Source organism: Theobroma cacao, chromosome 5 (genome assembly GCF_000208745.1).
Source record: "Theobroma cacao cultivar B97-61/B2 chromosome 5, Criollo_cocoa_genome_V2, whole genome shotgun sequence".
NCBI classification, from domain to species: domain Eukaryota; kingdom Viridiplantae; phylum Streptophyta; class Magnoliopsida; order Malvales; family Malvaceae; genus Theobroma; species Theobroma cacao.
Genome location: NC_030854.1, coordinates 23965141 through 23983185, shown reverse-complemented (window position 1 = coordinate 23983185; position 18045 = coordinate 23965141). Strand labels below are relative to the sequence as shown.

The 18045-nt window shown below is 33.5% G+C and overlaps 1 protein-coding gene and 1 pseudogene across 1 annotated transcript in view; one reads left to right on the top strand and one right to left on the bottom strand.

Annotated features, from left to right (window-relative positions):
• The window catches only part of LOC18598777 (protein STRICTOSIDINE SYNTHASE-LIKE 2), a 19210-nt gene extending 16894 nt beyond the window's left edge, over window positions 1-2316 (top strand). The window contains 1 exon segment of the mRNA XM_018120961.1: window positions 1758-2316. Within this exon segment, the coding sequence (XP_017976450.1) occupies window positions 1758-2316 (559 nt within the window).
• LOC18598776 lies at window positions 14378-17476 on the bottom strand (annotated as a pseudogene).

Genomic DNA, 18045 nt, shown 5'->3' with positions numbered 1-18045 from the left:
TTCCCTCTTTTTCTCTTCTTTCTGAAAATTGAAGTATCATGGTCCGATTGCTTGCTAGATCAATAAAAATATAATATTATTATTATTATACAAGTTTAAGAGATGTTCAATCTTTTTATAGTTTTTTTTTATTTTAATATTTGAAATCGTATATAAGCTTGAAGTAGACTTGTATGGTTTTAGTTTATTAGGTAATTGAAGATGGCATGAATACCCTTTATGGTAATTTTAATTAAAATTAAAACTTATATAAATTGTTTTGCAAAACAACTTATCTATAAAATAAAGCTTATAAAAGTAACTTCACCAAACAATTTTAGCTTTTTTAAAAGTTATTATTTTTCATAAAAGCTTTTAATAGCTTTTAAGCTAAAAAAAAAAAAAAAACTAAGTCAAACAGGCTCTAAATTGAATTTTATATTAAAGTCAATAAAATCAGTCAAAATTTAAAAAATAACTGAACAACTTGTAAACTAAACAAGTTCAATTGGATCTCCTAAAAACCGAATATAGAATAGAAACTTTTGCTTATGAGAAATTACTAGAATTTTTAAGCTATTGACTTAAAACATGGGTTGTCTTATACAAGATGCGACGTCCAAAACTAATATCTTGTTTGATATCAGTGAATTGATCACATGTTTAATTTAATGAGTTTTTGAAGTGAAAGAAAACAAAAGACATATTAGAAATGCCAAAAATAGCATCAACAATGAAAAATGTTTTTGTCCGAATTTTGAATGTCTAGGTATTCATAAATGACACTTTCAAGAAAAAGAACATAAATAAATCAAAATGTAAGCTAAGAGACACAGACTTATGGAATCTATAATTGAATCTGTCTATCTCTAAAATGGAATAAAAGTAGATTGATAGAAACTCTTAGAAATAAAATCTGCAATGCAAGCTAATAAACTTGGAGGTTATATTATATTTGGAAATGCAAGTACCTTGATTTAATGTGGAGAAAATATTATGATTGGTCATTGTAGAACTTTATCATCATTGAAATTGTCATTTGCATGTCTTAATGGCTACTTTACACAATTATAGAAAACTCTTCCAACTAGAAATGGTTGAGGAATGCGTGAGCAAAACTTTCAATTACTCAAAAAGTCTGCGAAATGAAATTCTAAATGAACTAGTTTCCAAAGAAATTTATAACAAAAAATTTTTGTTCTTCAACGCTATTGATGCTTTGTTACAACTCTTTCAAAATAAGCCACTTTAGTTATGAAGAAACTGATAGTGATTGAAAATATAACAGTTTCTTCCAATTGTTAATTCAACCATGCAAGTTTAGACGCTAAGGTTGGTTAGTAATCAACTCCTTTTTATTTCACAGCACAATTTGGGGTGTTGGGAATCTATGATATATAATTTTAAAAGCATTTCTTAAACAATATTCAATGTTCTAATTAAGTCTTTGAAGAAGCAAAGCCATGCTGTAAAGAACCAGGAAAATCTTTTCAACGCCTTTAGAAGAACAAAGGAAATGAGATTACTATATTCAATGCAGACATCATCCCAAGCTTGACTTTAATTTTTTTTTTTTTGTTTTAATTGGTGTGGTATAATATAGTTATTACTTATTAATGGACATTTTATCGCAATATTGCTTAATCTTCTTTGAGGACATCTGAAAAGACTTTTTCCCATTTCCTTCATGTAATTTATATATGTTTCAAATTCTCACTTCTTTTTTATTATTTTTAATTATAACTATTAACTTGTTTTAAAGTGGTACTGTTTTGCAGGAATTTTATCTCCATAATACTAAACGGGGATAAAACGGGAAGGTTGATGAAATATGAACAAGAAAGCAAGCAAGTACGTGTTGTTTTAAACAATCTTTCATTCCCCAATGGAGTGGCATTAAGCAACGGTGGCAGCTTTCTTGTCTTTGCCGAAACCACCAAGTGCAGAATCCTAAGGTACTGGCTGAACACATCAAAAGCTGAAACTCTGGAAACTTTTGCACAACTCCCAGGATTCCCAGACAACATCAAACGAAGCCCCAGAGGAGGATTTTGGGTGGCCATGCATTCAAGAAGAGACAAGATTTTAGCTTGGATTCTCTCATTTCCTCGACTGGGAAATGCTTTGGTTAGGTTGCCTATTGACGTTACGAAAGCTTATTTAGTTTTGTCAAAGTACAGAGGGAGTGGATTGGCAATGACGTTAAGTGAGGATGGTGAGATTTTAGAAACGATTGAAGATAAAAATGGAAACAAAATCAGTGAAGTGCATGAGAAGGATGGGAATTTATGGATTGGATCAATTGACACGCCTTTTGTTGGTATGTATAGGATATAAACATAACAAGGAATTATATTAAGGGTTCTTTTTATTAAGGAAAATAGATATTATTCAGAAGGAAAAATCAACGTTACATGATCCTAGGTTTTGATATGCCTGACTTGTCTGCAAATAAACTAGAAATAATACTAGGTGGAGAAACATAAAAAATGTGTAATATTAAGGAAAGATCATCATGATTTATTACCATCCAATTGACACATCTGTTGCTTCACAGAGGATACGAGTGATGGAGCAATCTCAATCTCATTGAAGTGGTTCCTTTATAAGTTGCAAGATATTTGCATTAGGATCAAAGGTGGAGCTTGGGTTTGATTATGTCAAATTTTATAAATTTTAAATTGGATTATATATAATTTGAAAAAGAAAAATTAACAGTCCAAAGCATGAATGAAAGCAGGGAAAGTAAAAACAAAAAATGAAAAATCCTTGGACATTCGACAAATTAAATTGAAAAAAAAATTATATTCATGTAATTTTACCTTCTCGCTTTCTATCACATTTTGTGGAACTGAAGAGCATCATTCATTATTTTATTTTAAAGAGCTGCTAATTTGTCCAAGATACATTATCCAGTATTTTGTTTGAGTGTAAAATGAGATAACTTGAAAAAAATTAAATATCAATGAAAATTATTTTAATTTTCGTGTCTACGCCAAGAGCCTAAGTACTCACTTGGAGTCTGTAGTCCATAGCACTAAGCATTGGGATTTGAGCACTTATATCGAAGGCACTAAGCATAGCCTCAAATGCGGTTATAGCCTACTCATGCCCTCTTGGCTCAACTCAAACTCAAACCTTTGCGAGCCTTATGATGTGTTTAGGGTAAGAGGAACACGAAAACCACGCCGTCGTGCTATAGTGACGAACCCACGAGGTACTGACCTTCGGCGTTAATTCTATACAATGGCACTGAGCGGTGGTCAATAAAACAAATCCATGAGATTTCTGATGCAAAGATCCACTAAAATGGCAACTATAGAGCATATGACTCATGTCATTGCTTATTAGGTCTAAGTAGTGGATTCATACTCAAAACTAACTGAAAGGAGAGAGTAGTGTTGTTTAATTTTCTACCCACACAAGTGTAGGTATTGCAAAGATGATATAGAGATGAGTAGAGTATCGATCCCACAGAGAATTGAATTAATCTTTACTGTTAACTATTAAAATTAACACACCCTAATTTTATCTAAACAATTAAATTAAAATTTAAAACTAATAAACTAAAAAACTAAAACTAATATCTTAACAAAATTATTAACTTCTAGTGATTACCAGACCTAAGATTATGATATCCTCAATACTTCATTTGAATATTATCTCTCTCTTAACTCAGTTTAATAGATTAAGTTGCTAACCTAGAGTCCTAAATTATATACAGGTCTCCGTCGAGTTTCTCATAAAAATACTCCTCCCAATTAATTTACTATATGTCTATACAAATATTATTATAGAAAGATTCATTAAGTTTGTGCTCTAATATTGGCTACATATGGCTTATAGGTGTATGTCTATCCTATATGCAAATCAAACCACCTAATCAACTAAGTGTATTCGATCATACGCTATTCTATTCAAAGTCTACCTAAATCTTCTTTGTTAATGTTTAACCTAGGTTTCCAATTCAATCTAATTAGTGGCTAGTCAACTAGAAGCATTAAGAACAGAATAAAATAAACAAATTAAATCTATCAAACATAAGTAAAAGAAAGATAAATAATTTAGACTACATATTGAGTTCAATCATAATCTTAGATTAACAATTTAGTTCCCATTAAGTCACACATTATTATTAAATAAAGTTTAAACAATAAAAACAAACTAAGAAAATAAAAGAATAATTAAAAAGAATAAACTCAAGAATTATAATCTTGATCTTCCAAGTCTTCTTGAATCCTTCAAAATCTTCTCAACTTCAATGACTTTGCAGCTTCACTCTTAGGTTTCAATCTGGTGTTTTTTGTTCTCGTGTTTTTCGTTCTCCCTTTTTCTCCTATGAAAAGTTACTTTTATAGGCTTTGAAGTTAGGCCAAATTGGGTGAAAAAAAAAAGTCAATTTAAGCTGGGATTTCCTCATTAGATTATGTGAGTCGTAACTTTGTCCAATTAACTAACAGAAATTGTAATTGCTCTAGGACTACTGCAATATGTCAACCTTAACAAGATTTTTGACCATTTTCTAGGCTGAACTAGGTGAAGTGGTAAGCATAAAAGTTCTAGAATTTTCTCTTATCTTTTCAATGGTCAAAGAATAGTTTCATTTGAAGCTCTTTAGAAAGAGTTACGGCCAAAATACCAAAATATGTGCAGTGGAAGTCTAGATCTTGAAATTGCTCTCATTCTTTTACAAAAATTCTTCTTTCATCAAACACGTACAAAAGCACAAATAAATCAAAAACAACCTATCTTAACCACACTAACACCAAATTAAGCATAAAATTAATTATGATTAGATTGACTCACCTAAATAAACTAATTTAAAATAATTAAAAAAAACCTACTAATTTCTATACATTACTACAAGAACTAAGCTAAATTACTATCAAATTAAGTCCAAATAACTCTATAGTAGAGAGTTATCAAGTAGCCAAAGAGAGAAACTTTTAGAAAAACATATTTTCTATTTCACACATTATTTTACAAAGGAAAACTTGGAAGTTAAAACATGCTCTTTCCTAGTGAATGAGTTGCCTTATATAAGCATTATAAGACCATACAACAACAAACTAGCCATTGTTTGTGATAGTGACTTAACAAGACTAAAGTTACATTATATTTTACATTTTTAAGGCACATTTTTCTAAAAAGCATAAAGATAAAGCATAAAGACAAAAGAAAGGGAATCTAATTCCTTTTTACTCCATTTGAAGTGGCATTACTTGTGAGGAAGTATCGGATTCCTTTTTCTCCATCTTGATGCAATTATTAACTGATGGCTTGGCACATTTGAACAAAAACTAAATTTTGGATCTTTTGGGCTTTGGATGTTGGGTTTTGGATTTCTTGAGGTTTTCATGGGCTATTAAATGGAAAATTGAGATGGCTATTGTCAATTCCAGGGGAGAAGTTGTAGCCAAATATTTGTTCTAGGGATCTATTTGTTGTTTCCATTTCTTCTTCAAGAGAAACTTCTTCACTCTTGCTAGTGGATGCCTTAGTTATTCTTGGTTTTAGGCGTAGTTCATTAATAAAGAAGTCTTCTAGATCAAAATCATCACCCAGGTCATATGGATCATTTTCAAAGTCATAGGCATAAGGGTCCTAGGTTTGACAGACGTTGACTTGGGCCTTTGGCTGGGCCTTTGAATCATAAGTGCTTGCCAATATGGGTTCCACTAAACTAGCTTAAGATTGGACAAATTAAACTCGAAGACAAGGTCTAATGGTTTCATGGTTAGGTTTTTGTGCTTGTCTTTGTAGATTTGTCTATCAACCCATAGCTGAGTGATGTATCTTTCAAGATATTCCTTCAAGGGTTGGTCATGAAGTTAGGGCCAAATTTTCATTAAAATTGCTCTGTTCATCTCACAGAGTTGTCTTTATATCTCAGCATATTCTTGAGGATGAGTTTAGATTTCATTATGGAGGGAGTATGGTTGACTAAAGAGGATGGTTGTATATGGGAAGTATTGGATAGCATCTGTATAATTGCAAGGTCTATGGAATATGATGTTAATGTACTTATGATCCGCATGGAACTTCTGGTATGTCGTAAGCCATTGCATCCAGATAGGGATAGGCTTGAACTAACTGAGATAATATTTGAGGTGGTCATGGTCTGGGTCGAAGATGTGTTTGTTAGGCTTAAATATGTTTTCATGAAATTTATTGAGAGTTTTTATAAAAATATCAAATGGAAATTCAATGGCAACAAAATACAAGTGATAAAAATATTAGAGGAGCAAAAGGTTTCTTTTGGGAAAGTTATCCAGTGCCTGATAGGAAAATGAAGTGAGTGGATAAAAGGATATCTGGGGTGAATTCCTATAGGGTGGATTGACTTGTCACCAAAATGTCTGATTATTTGATTATGATATTTCATCAATAGTGGGTAAGCATGGATGTGGAGGGAATGTGCCATAATGAAGGTGAGTAACTCATATTAGAGTTCGTCTAGGGGGATATTTTCTTCTAAGACTAGGAGATCTTTTGGATAAGGGGTACGAGGTGTTGGGCTGATGAGGGTTTAAAGAAGAGGGAGCATCCTCAAATGGTCTGTAAAAGGGTTTAACCATTGCAATGATTGGGAGTAGTTTGGATAAAAAGGGATTTTGGGTAAAGAAACTCGGTCATGCTAGCATAACTGGGAGGACATTGTCTTTGCTTTTTATATGCTTGAAGTAAAAAAGTATTGTGAGAACCATTGTGCCCAACGTAGTAATTGTCGTTGGGGAGGGTCATTTTTTTTTAAAAAACTCAACATGTGCTCAAAGGCTGACATATTTAACTCCACAATGAATTGATGTCTTACCAGATGGAACTTAAACTTTTGTATGCCATATTTGACAGTAATAATTTCTTTAAAAATGGAGTGGTAACGTATCTCTAAGTCTTTGAATTTTTCACTTTTATATACGTAGACCTTTTTCTTTCCATTGGATTCTTCAAGTAGGACTGCAGACCAATAGCGATTGCTTGCATCAATCTAAAGTATCTTTTTTCCTTTAGAGGGATCTGTAGTGCTGGAAGTAACTTAGGCAAAGGTTTAAGGATCTGTACTGCTTTCAGTTGCTTCCTTGTCCACTATTTTGGAAAGTCTTTCTTTAACAATGATCTGAATGGACTTGTAATCTTTGCAAGATTCGAGATGAATTCACTTATGTGGTTAAGAAATAAGAGGAACTGTTGAACTTGCCTTTTTGTGAATTTTTCATTTAGAAAGGATTAGAGTTATTGGCCAATGTGTGGCTGCACAATATATTTTCCATCATTTAGGTGCATACCAAGGAAGTCGATTTCTATAAAGTCCAATGTCATTTTTTTCTCAGATAGCATTATCTCATAGTGTTGGATAATGCTTTGGAATCTTTCTAATAGTTATCTGTGACTTGTCTTGTCAGAAGAAAATAGTAAGATATCATCAATATAGATAAGCGAGTTATCTAATATTAGGCTGAATATCTATGTCATTGCTTTCTGAAATAGAGATGAGGCTATCTTCAATCCGAAGGGCATTACTGTCCATTGGAAGTGATGCTGTGGGATGCAAAACGCTATTTTATATCACTTTGACTAGTTAATCCCAATTTGCCAAAGTCTTGCCTTGAGGTCAAACTTGGAGAAAAACTTGGCATTGGACAAATTCGCAAACAGTCTTTTCTTATTGGGCAGTGGGAACTTGTCATCTGCAAGGAACAAGTTCAATGGCTTGTAATTGATGACTAATCGTAACTTGTCATGTACCTGCTTTGAGCATTTGTTGACATAGATGGCTTCACATTACCATGAAGAGGTTATGGGCTCTATTAGTCTTTAGGCCTAGAGTTGGGTACACTCTTTAATCGCTAGCATGAGATGGTCTAGGTTCATGCCTGTGTGGCTAGCCTTGGTTGGATTGTCCATTTCATCTTTTTTGAACAGTAGAGTGATGAAGAACTCTAGGTTTTTCCATAACGGATTTGGACATTTCAAGAGGAAATCTGCATGACTATCTACACAAGAAGTTAAGATTAACTTTTGTCTAATATCTTTAAATTGGACTAAGTGCAAGGTCATGATGAACAGGTTTGGTGGGAGCCTCCATGGTTAGAATAATTTTTTGCATTTGAGACCTTTGACGTTTAGCTTAAGACCTAGGTTGCTAAAATAATATCAAATCCAATTACTAAGTCCTTGTGATGTAAGGATGAAACTAATATCCTTTAAGTTGTTGAGACTTTTGAGAAAAACTCAATGGTAACTGGCTGGCTAATGAAGTTTGTTGCAAACATGCTTTCATTGGTTGTTCTAAAATAGGTCTTTTGGTTTTTCCACAGTGACGAGGGTAAGATAACTAGGTTTGTAATGGTCTATGCTGCATTTTTGTCAAAAAAGGCTGTAACTTGAATTAGAGGCAATTCATCATCGATGTATATTCGAACATAGACTACTAGAGAGATTAGCTTTTATGCTATGAGGCATTCCTAGATCATCATGTAATCCATGGATGTATCTTCTAAGTCATCATCAAAATAGCTTGAATCAATTGATTCATCTGAATCTGAGCTTGAGTCTTGAGTTTGGATAACAAAAAAGGTTTGTGGACTCTGTTCATCATTTAGGGAGATGATTGATTCTAGATCATCATCAAATAAATTGTATCCTAAGGTGCTCGCTATCTGTTGCATCATTTTGATGGGCTTTTTATTTGTTTTAAGACATTATTTTGCATAATGACTTAATTTTCCACAGATAAAGCATTTGGACTACTTCTTGCTTGAGATCTACTTTTTAAAAAAAAAAAAACTTGAATCTTTTGAATTTCTTTCTTCTTAAGAACTTTTTGGTTCTCATAGACTAGTTCAAGTAGAAGGAACGGTTGTATATCTTGAGAGGTCTTCTGAAGTGAACTCTCTTTCTAGACTTGTAGAGACAGGAGGAGTTTGCTGATGATTATTTGATCTTTAGTCCTAGTGGATCGGCACACAGTGTTTTAAGTCTTTTAGAGTTCTGGACTATGTTGGCAATGTATTTATGCTCATTATAGATTTTGTCAAGGGCTTTTAGCATGATTCTATTGATGCCGTTTAGGTAGGTTTTCTATAACTCGAGTCATCTTACATTCAGTTGTAGCTATGTCTAGTGGTTGAGTTCATGCGAAACTAAGTTTAGGAAGGCTTGTTTCAGATTAACATCATCATTACCACCTAGTTGGAAGTAATATCTGTTGAATGTCTAGTAGTGCTTGTCAAGATCCTTGGGTAATAGCGAACATCATTTAAGCTTGAAGAATTGCTCTTTGACCTTATCGATCTTGTGGACATTGTCACCATAAAATATGTGGGCAAATTCATTCATAGCCTGTGTGAATGATTGGTAATTGAGGAACATCTGTTGTCAATATTCACCAAGATTGTTCCAAAATTCTTTGAAGATTTATGTTAGTTTGGTGGAAAATGCAATGAGTACTTGGTACACCAATGTACTTGGCTTTATGAGTTCGATTAATCCCCATGTGTGGAACTCTTAGAAACATAAATACCATTTACTTAGAGGTAAGTCTTCAAATGTGAAGTATCTTAAGAATCTTGAGGTTGAGCTGTAGTGTTGATGGTGATACTGCTATTGATATTGAAGAGGTATTGGATTTGTATCCATCTGTTCTGTATCATGTATTTTTGGTACATCATCATTTGGCATTTGGACATATGGTTCAATCATGAATACTTTCAGAAGAGAGTCAATGCTGTAGCCAACGTTTTCCAATATGTGTAAGATCATAGTAGGGAAATTCTCTAAGATGTTGTCACTAGCACAATAGTCTGAATCATAACTTGTTAAGCTATCTTCAATTGTGTAAAGAGTTACATCAGGAAAATTATTCTTAACCATGTCTTGGAGAATTATGGGTAGGCTTTGTGCTTCTAAGACCATGAACTAGGAATACGGGTCTATTGACATGCCTGTTATTGGATCTAGTAGCTAGGCTAGTATAGATGAAGTTACGAGCCTAATATGCATAGGTTGGACTAGGCTTGGAGTACAAGTCTTAGGTTTTGTAAGATGTGGAAAAGGAACATCAATTGGACATTCTGTTCTCTTTTCTTTTTGTTCAGCAATTTGTTTGGCCTGTTAGGCTTGTTGCTGTTTCATCTTCATAATCGATTTTTCTATTAAGTTTGCTCCAAGGGGTTGAGGTTTCTATAGGTGGAGGTTTAGTGAAGTAAAGAATGGTTTCGAGCCTGAAAAGATTGACAAAGGTTTTACAAACGATGGTGATGGTGGCGGTGTAGCAAAAGTTGGTACAAGTGCTGATGTTGTGGTAAGAAGGTTGTGGAAGTGTAATGGTGCATGGAAGGGTATTGATGTGGTTGGTGGAGGAACGTAAAATTGAACATCTTTGGGCTATAGACGTTTTGCTAATAGCTTTGTTACTATTGCTTTTATTGTCTTTGCTAGAATTGTCTCTGAATGTCTACTAGTTTGAACTGTAGAGACTTCATTTCAGCTTCTCTTGCAATTGTTGCTTTAGTGTAACCTTGTGTAGAGGAGATGATCTAACAGATCTCCTAATCAAGAATGACGAGCTTTTGCTGGATCTCTAAAATAATATTCTAAAAAGTCATTAGATGTTGATCGAAGTGTCCGCTGATCTTATCTATTTTGTTTTCAATTCTAAGTATAATTGAGTTTTGGGTGACTGCATTTTGAGTTTACTAATTCAGAACGGCTTCATTTGTTGAAGCTTTCTTTTGATTTCCACGTTGATCATGATCTGTGGGGTTTTTACCTTGTGCATGTATCTATATTGGTTTTGCTCATATTCCCTTAGTGAAGGGAACTCTGTGTCATAAGATGCAAATTCTAGCTGAATCATGCACACCTATTGTACTAGAGGTAAAGGTGTTGGTTCTGACACCTTGGGTTTGCAAGCATTGATGGCCTTTTTCTTTTTCCTTTCTTCCTTTTGGATGTAATCGAGTCTTATGGTGTAACAAGACTTTCTTGGCTTTGGTTAGGGAGGAAGATGCTAAGTGTAGGTTTCAAGGGAAGAGTTTAGCTTATCAATCCATGTAGAGTAACGAATGTAATAATCAAACTTTCTTGATGGTTCATTGAGAAGTCTTACTTTCGGATCACCATTCTTGTATCTTTCTTTGAGGAGATGTTGTGATGATTGTCTTTTTAGCGTGTCCTCATAGTTGTACATAAAGTGTCTATCCTTGATGCATCCTTGGCAGGTATAGTTTGGATCCCAATAACAGTGACCTATTTGGGACTTGAATGCATAAACTGACTATCTAAAAGGTTGGAAATACTCGATTTCAACGTTCTGTTTAGGAGTGTAAGGTTGCATCATGAGCTGTGTGGATGTGCTGCAAGCAGAGGTTGCAATGGCTACATCATGAAGCATGCGGGAAACACCAAGGATGGTGCTGCAGTCTCTTTGTCAGGGTGGTTGAACTTGATGGTCATAGTCTTATCTAGATTTGAGGTGAATGTGGCTTCTGTAGACTGGATTGATTCAGTGTGCTCAAACAACTTTTCATAGCTTGTGACAAGTTGTTGGTAGTAATGAGATCATTTGTTCTCTTATGACTGTTTTGGGTACATGAACACATGTGGCTGAGTTCGCGTGAGCATCAAACTTGACAAAAGGAACCTCATTCTTGTTGGGGATAGAGTTATTGATCATGTGATCTTGGACTCTATATGCCATCTAGTAGTATAGTGTGGCTTCATGGGTCTAATTGATCATTTCGGCTCCAACTATTTGGATCTGGACTTTCAGTGCTTTAAGAAGTGTAGGATCCTTAAGTGCCATGTTGTAGTTTGAGAAGAAAGTCATGTAGATTGTCCCCAAGTCGAGTGAGGTTTTAGCACTACCTTGCAAGCATTTTCATACTTAAGGTATCTAAAGTCTAACAAGGCAATTCTAAAGAATACAGGGAGACCTTTGATGGCGCGGTAGTTTAGCACTAGTTTGACTACTCCACAATGAATATGCGTGTATCCTTGCTCTAACCACTGAGCTAGAAACTCTAGAGGGATCTTTATAGTGACAAAGTGCTCTTGAGAACCAGAAAGAAGTATACACTGGTCCAACTTTGTAGCAAGTATGTACTATTTTGGGGCTTTTGTTTTATGTAAGACTAATCTTTTTACAGAGGAAGAGATAAAGGTAAAAGGTTTTTTAAAGGCTTTATATGGGTTTAGAAAGGGTAAATGAGAATCTTCAATTTGATTGCTCTCGAGTATGTGAGTAATCTTGTAGAAGAAGTCGTCTTTAGTAGAAGCAGATTTCTTAAGTATTAGAAAAGGAGGAGAAGAGAAAGATGGTAGTGTAGAAACAGTAAAGGAAAGGGAGTTTGTTCGAGTATTTATGTTTTCGATTTCTTATGGGTGTTTGACTACTCTTTGTCCAAACAGTATACTAACCTTGTAATCCTTCAGTTGCTCGACTTGCGGCAAACTGACATAGCAATAGAATGATACTGATTATCAAACATCACTAGAAAATATACCATGTTGCATGCGCTTTGATACCATTCACTAGTATAGTAGGATGTTAATTTGTTTAAAAAAAATCATAACATTAAGTTTGTTTGATATATATATATATATATATATATAGAGGAGAGAGAGAGAGAGAGAGAGAGAGAGAGAATATGATGTTGCAATTAATTTAGTCATTCCAAAAAAAAAAGGCAAGATTTCAAAATTAAAATGTTTGATCTAAAATAAAAAGATTTTGAGAAAAAAAAACTTTCCATTGAGACAAAATCACTTTTTCATTGTGATTTTACATGTTAAATTTATTCTGCATCTAACACTTTTTTATATCCGTCAAATTCTATGAAAACAGTAAGTTTGTATTGAAAAACATGTAATAGATGATTTTGTATTGCACAAAATAGAGTATTTCATATAATTTTTCAAATTTATAAGTTTCACTTAAATTAAACATTTCGTATATTTTTACAAAAACATTATATTGAAACAGAAAATTTGTATTAAGAAACATGTAATATATGTTTTTCCTTCACACAAAGCCAATTAAACACTATATTGATTTTGTTTCGCACAAAATCAAGTCGTCTTTTTTATTTGAAATGTTTATAGATTTATTCACATCAAAAACTTTGTTATTGTCACGTAAATCTTGTCAAAATTGAATAATTGTATTGAAAAACACTAAATAAATGCATTCCAATGACATAAAACTACTTTTTTATAGTGGTTTTACATATTCATAAGTTCATTCCGCAATAAAAGATTTGATGACTATTGTGAAAGCCTATCAAAATAGTTAGTTTTCATTGCAAAACATATTATAGATGTTTTTCCTCTCACAAAATCAAGTATTCCTTGTGATTTTTCATGTTTATAAGTTCTTTACACATCAAACAATTTATTATTTTCATGAAAAATCTATTAAAACAAGAAATTTCACAAATATATGATTTTATTTTGCACAAAATCAAACATTTGTTATAATTTTAACAAATTTATGCGAAGAGTTCATTTAGATTTTTAAACTAAAAGTTAGAAATCAAAACTTTTTTTAAAAATTGACCAGAAGCAATTGAGTATTTGATTAGATTTTTTTTTTAAATTTCCATTATCCATAAATGATTTATAAAATTATATTGCTCATCCATTTCTTTTATGCCTTCTTTCTCCATCATTAGTGGCGCTAGTCTGTTAACAATTTGTGAACTTTCAATTTATAGCATAAGGCACATTCATTTATGTAAGATTAATTTTATTTGATTTCATCTAAATTATTTAAAAATTTTGATTTGCTGGTAAATTTGACTTATTATGAACCTTAAAAGCAAATATTTATTCTACTATTAAGTTTTTGGGATTCATTAATTTAGTTGTTTTTTTCATTTTAAATCTTATCTTTCGATTTAAGTGGGGTCAATTAAAAAAATTTTTGCCAATATATTTCCCAAAATAGTTTTTAGTACCACTAAATTCTTTTTAGCATTCTCACACAAATACCATTGAACAACTTTCTAGATTGCTTGTGCACCAGGCTTGCCAATGGAAATTGCGACTTCACTTTACAGCATTTCCTGAATAATTTTACTTAAATACTACTTGTAAAGCTCGAAGCAAGACAATCAGGATGAATAACAGATCACTCTATTTTGGAGCCAAACAGGTTCAATGGCTCAGTAGATGAACCTAAACCCGGTTCGACCCTAAAAGAGTGTTCAACTTGATGGGTTTAGCAGTAACCATCAAGTTCTTGTTAACATAAAACCTCTGCTAGTTCAGACTTAATTATATTGGACTTGATTGATATTTAATATATATCAGACCAAAAGTCCCAGTATTTTGCTGTGCTTTAACCAAGCAAAATAAGCTCAAGGCTTCCAATTTCGCAGATTCCAGCTTGAACATACACGGGGAAGCTCAACTCATGATTGTGAGACCTTGGACAACATTCAACTTCACCCATAAGAAGCCAATCCTAAAATTTCTATTGATCTACAGAAGCAATCACATTGATAAGGCTAGCATATCACCTAAATCAAAAGGCAAATTCCCTCGAACTATTGTATTTTAAACATAAATAAATGGACAACATAATGAACAAGCTGAACACTGATATTTTTACCCAAAATTTCTTGGTGTTGCACTACCATTGAGACGGAGACATACAAGGTTTACAATATATTCCACTTTTCTGCCAAAGCTTCAGTAATCCTTGCAACGCACGTTGCAGCACTTAGGGGATAACCAGAAACTGCAAGAAGTGGGGGAAATTTAATAATAATAATAATAAAGCTTAAACAACATTTGTTTAGCCCAGATGAACACTACCATTGACACGAAAATAGCCAAATCCAAGAAAAAGCAAATGTATGGCAATCCAAATAATATACAGACACATGTATAAATGCACACAAGGAGGTTATACCCCTTCTTTGAAACTCAACACTGAGATTCTTTTCCTTTTAAAGGAATGTAAAGATATGCCATCTGCGACAATGATGAAAGTCTTGTCCCTTGAAACATGTTCTGCCTGTAAGGAATTACAAGAATAAAATCTCATTCTTGTACTAGTCTTGAGTCCTGTAATAAGTCCAAAGTAAACCCCACACCACCTACTCCAGAACTCTTCAAGAAAAAAGAATCTACTGTGCAAAGACACATCTATTTGTGTTTCCTCTCCATGCTTATCAGTAAGCATATCCTTCATCTTCTACTGATATTTTATCCTTAATTAGTCCCATTGCCTTGGCTTACTCCCAGTGCATTTCTACTTGATTCAATGGTTCTTATGGGATTAAAGGCTTATGAATCAGCATCTTTAAAAATCCATAACACAATCTGACAAAAAACCACACACACAGAATGTGGAACTTACTCGCTATAAAATCATCTACATACTCTGTCTCTGTTTTCCCATGGGCCATCGCACCCACCTGAAAATGTAGAGAGATAGGATAAGGAAAGCAAATTATAAATAGTGAACAGAAAGAAAAGAATCCTATCACACAGGACTTACCACAAAAACAAGATTCACATCATCACCAACAGCATCCACATATTTACTCATTTTAACCAATTTCTCTGAGCTATATGAGAAGCTTGATGTGCAAAAAAAAAGGAAAAACTTGAGTTCTTGCAAGAAGTTTCTATTGACATAATACTAGAGTAACAATAACCAAAGTCAAACCCACCTATTTTGCGAGAGTTGACAGGAAAATACTGTGTTGCAGGATTCTTTATCAGTCGTAAAAGACTCTCACGCTTACCAACAGCAGTTATTTTATGTTGCTGTAACAGTTGCACTGCATGATTGTTGAATAGGCCATTAGCGTTAGAAGTTTTAAAATGTAGTGCAAGAGTCATAATCTCAGCATGATAAACTTACATATGATACCGGAGAACCGCTTATATGTCCTTGGAATTCGAACATGAGGTTTAACTACAAAAAGTACACTTTTCTCTGTTTTAACGTACACAGCTTGCAATCTCCCAGCCTTATTGATCGGGCTGTCTAAAATCGCTAGAAGAGCCTGTGGGAGAAATGGCGCACTTGGCAGTTAGCGAGCAGGAGATAAATCCGCCATTAAGATTTTTACACCGGACGTTATCTCTAAACCAGAATGGCAGTAAAATTTTTTTTATCATGTTTTAACAAAAGAAGTATAATGACCTGATGAGCAATGTCAGGTCTGTAATCGGCAAGATTCTTCTTATTTTTTCACAAGAATTGGCATGATCATCCGAGTTCAAGAGTTTGAAACTCTGTAATTTAAAACAGGTCAAAATTGAATGTTGGATTTCAGCAAACTTAATCTCCATACTTTTATTAAATGAGGGGTTGTGAACAATCATTAACAAGGTGATCAACCATTGAATTAGGTGACATAGCATGATCTTGGTCAAGTGGTATGACACAAACTCTTTAGCCAACTGGCTAAATATTTTGGTGCCAAAAAGTCTTAGTTTTTTTTGGCCAACTGGGTACATATTGAGCTTTCGTTTTTAATTAATAATAATAATCAGCAAAGAAAAAATCAAAATAATTATTTGAGACGGACAGAAAAGTTCACATGACCAAGATAATACCACATTATATACAGAAAAAAAGAAATTCGATATACCTTCCCAATTTTAGCAACTTCCAAAGAAGCTTTCTCAAGAACAAAAATGACCCCAGCTTTTTTGGTATTTTGATCATTGGGAGCAATTGGGATTCCCACAAGTTCATGTGCTCCGGATTCGTCTTCTTCCTGTTCTTCATCTGGGGCTTCTCCTTGGGTTTTTCAATAGAACCTCGCTTTGCCGATTCTTTCTCTTCTACTTCTACTTCTTCATCTTCTTCTCTATCATATTTCTCCTCTCTCATCTTCCGCTTCTTCCCCTTTATAGCATAAGGCCGTACCATTTTTGTTGGCTCAAATATTATTTATCCTCTAAGCCAAAAACTTTCCGACAAAAAAAAAAACAGAAAGACAGTAGCACGGCAATATGACACTACATCAGATTAAAACTAAACTTTCAAGAAGTACAGTTAATTTTTCATTTTAATATTTTGACCTGATGATAGAGTACATAATTGATTCTTAGAACATATACCATTGTCAGCACCAAAAGAGAGGGAGAGTACCTTTGGGTGCAGCGGAGAAAAGAAGACAGTAACGCCGAATCAAGGTAATTTGAATTGGCCACCACAAAGATGTGAAAATCAAAAAGAGCCGGAGAAAAAGGTGCAGATGAAACTAAAAACTACTAGTAGCACAGCAAATGAATAAATTGTCATACCTTATTTTCAAACATTTGGGTAAATCGATCATCTTTAAATATCTCAGTGCTAAGTGCAATTTTCTTCCTCTTCGAAGTTTTCTTACTCTCATTACCATCATTGTCTTTCTTTTCATTTTCAGCTTCTTCATTCTCCAAGATTCGCTCTGCAAGATCTTGATTAACCTTAACCTTGGGTAATTTTCTCTTCATCTGCAAGAAAAAGAAACGAAAAATATAAACGTAATCAACCGACTGTAGATTAACTCTATATTGATTTATAACAGTCATATCAGTGAGGAAGCTTGAGAAGCTCCAAAGATCTCTTTCTTGAGAAGGATGCAGTATTTAAGAAAGAAATGAGTTTTAAAACAGTACTTTAGCAGAACTCCTAAACTTTCATTTGCCACCATGTTTTTGCATATAAGCTAAACTTTGGTATCTTTAACAGTCAAGAAAAAAGAAAAAGATGTCTATAATATTTACAAATCTTTACTCGCCAACAAGTTAGCAAACAGAATTATCAATTGCAAAACCCTCCCAGCCCATAGTAGTCAAGTTTTTGATTTCTTTGTAATACGAAATGATCTGACACTGAAGGCATTGTTTATGCTAGTAGAGTTTCAAGTTTAAAATATTAGCAATGAACAACATCAAGAAGCATAGGTTGTTTAAAAGTTATGATAACTTAATCTGCAAGATAAATCATAATGTACAAAAATTATCTGACTGTTCTAAGCAAATATATATATGGAAAATTTACCCTATACATTGACAGTGGAGTTTTAGGACTCCGCCAGCAGGGTTGGAGGG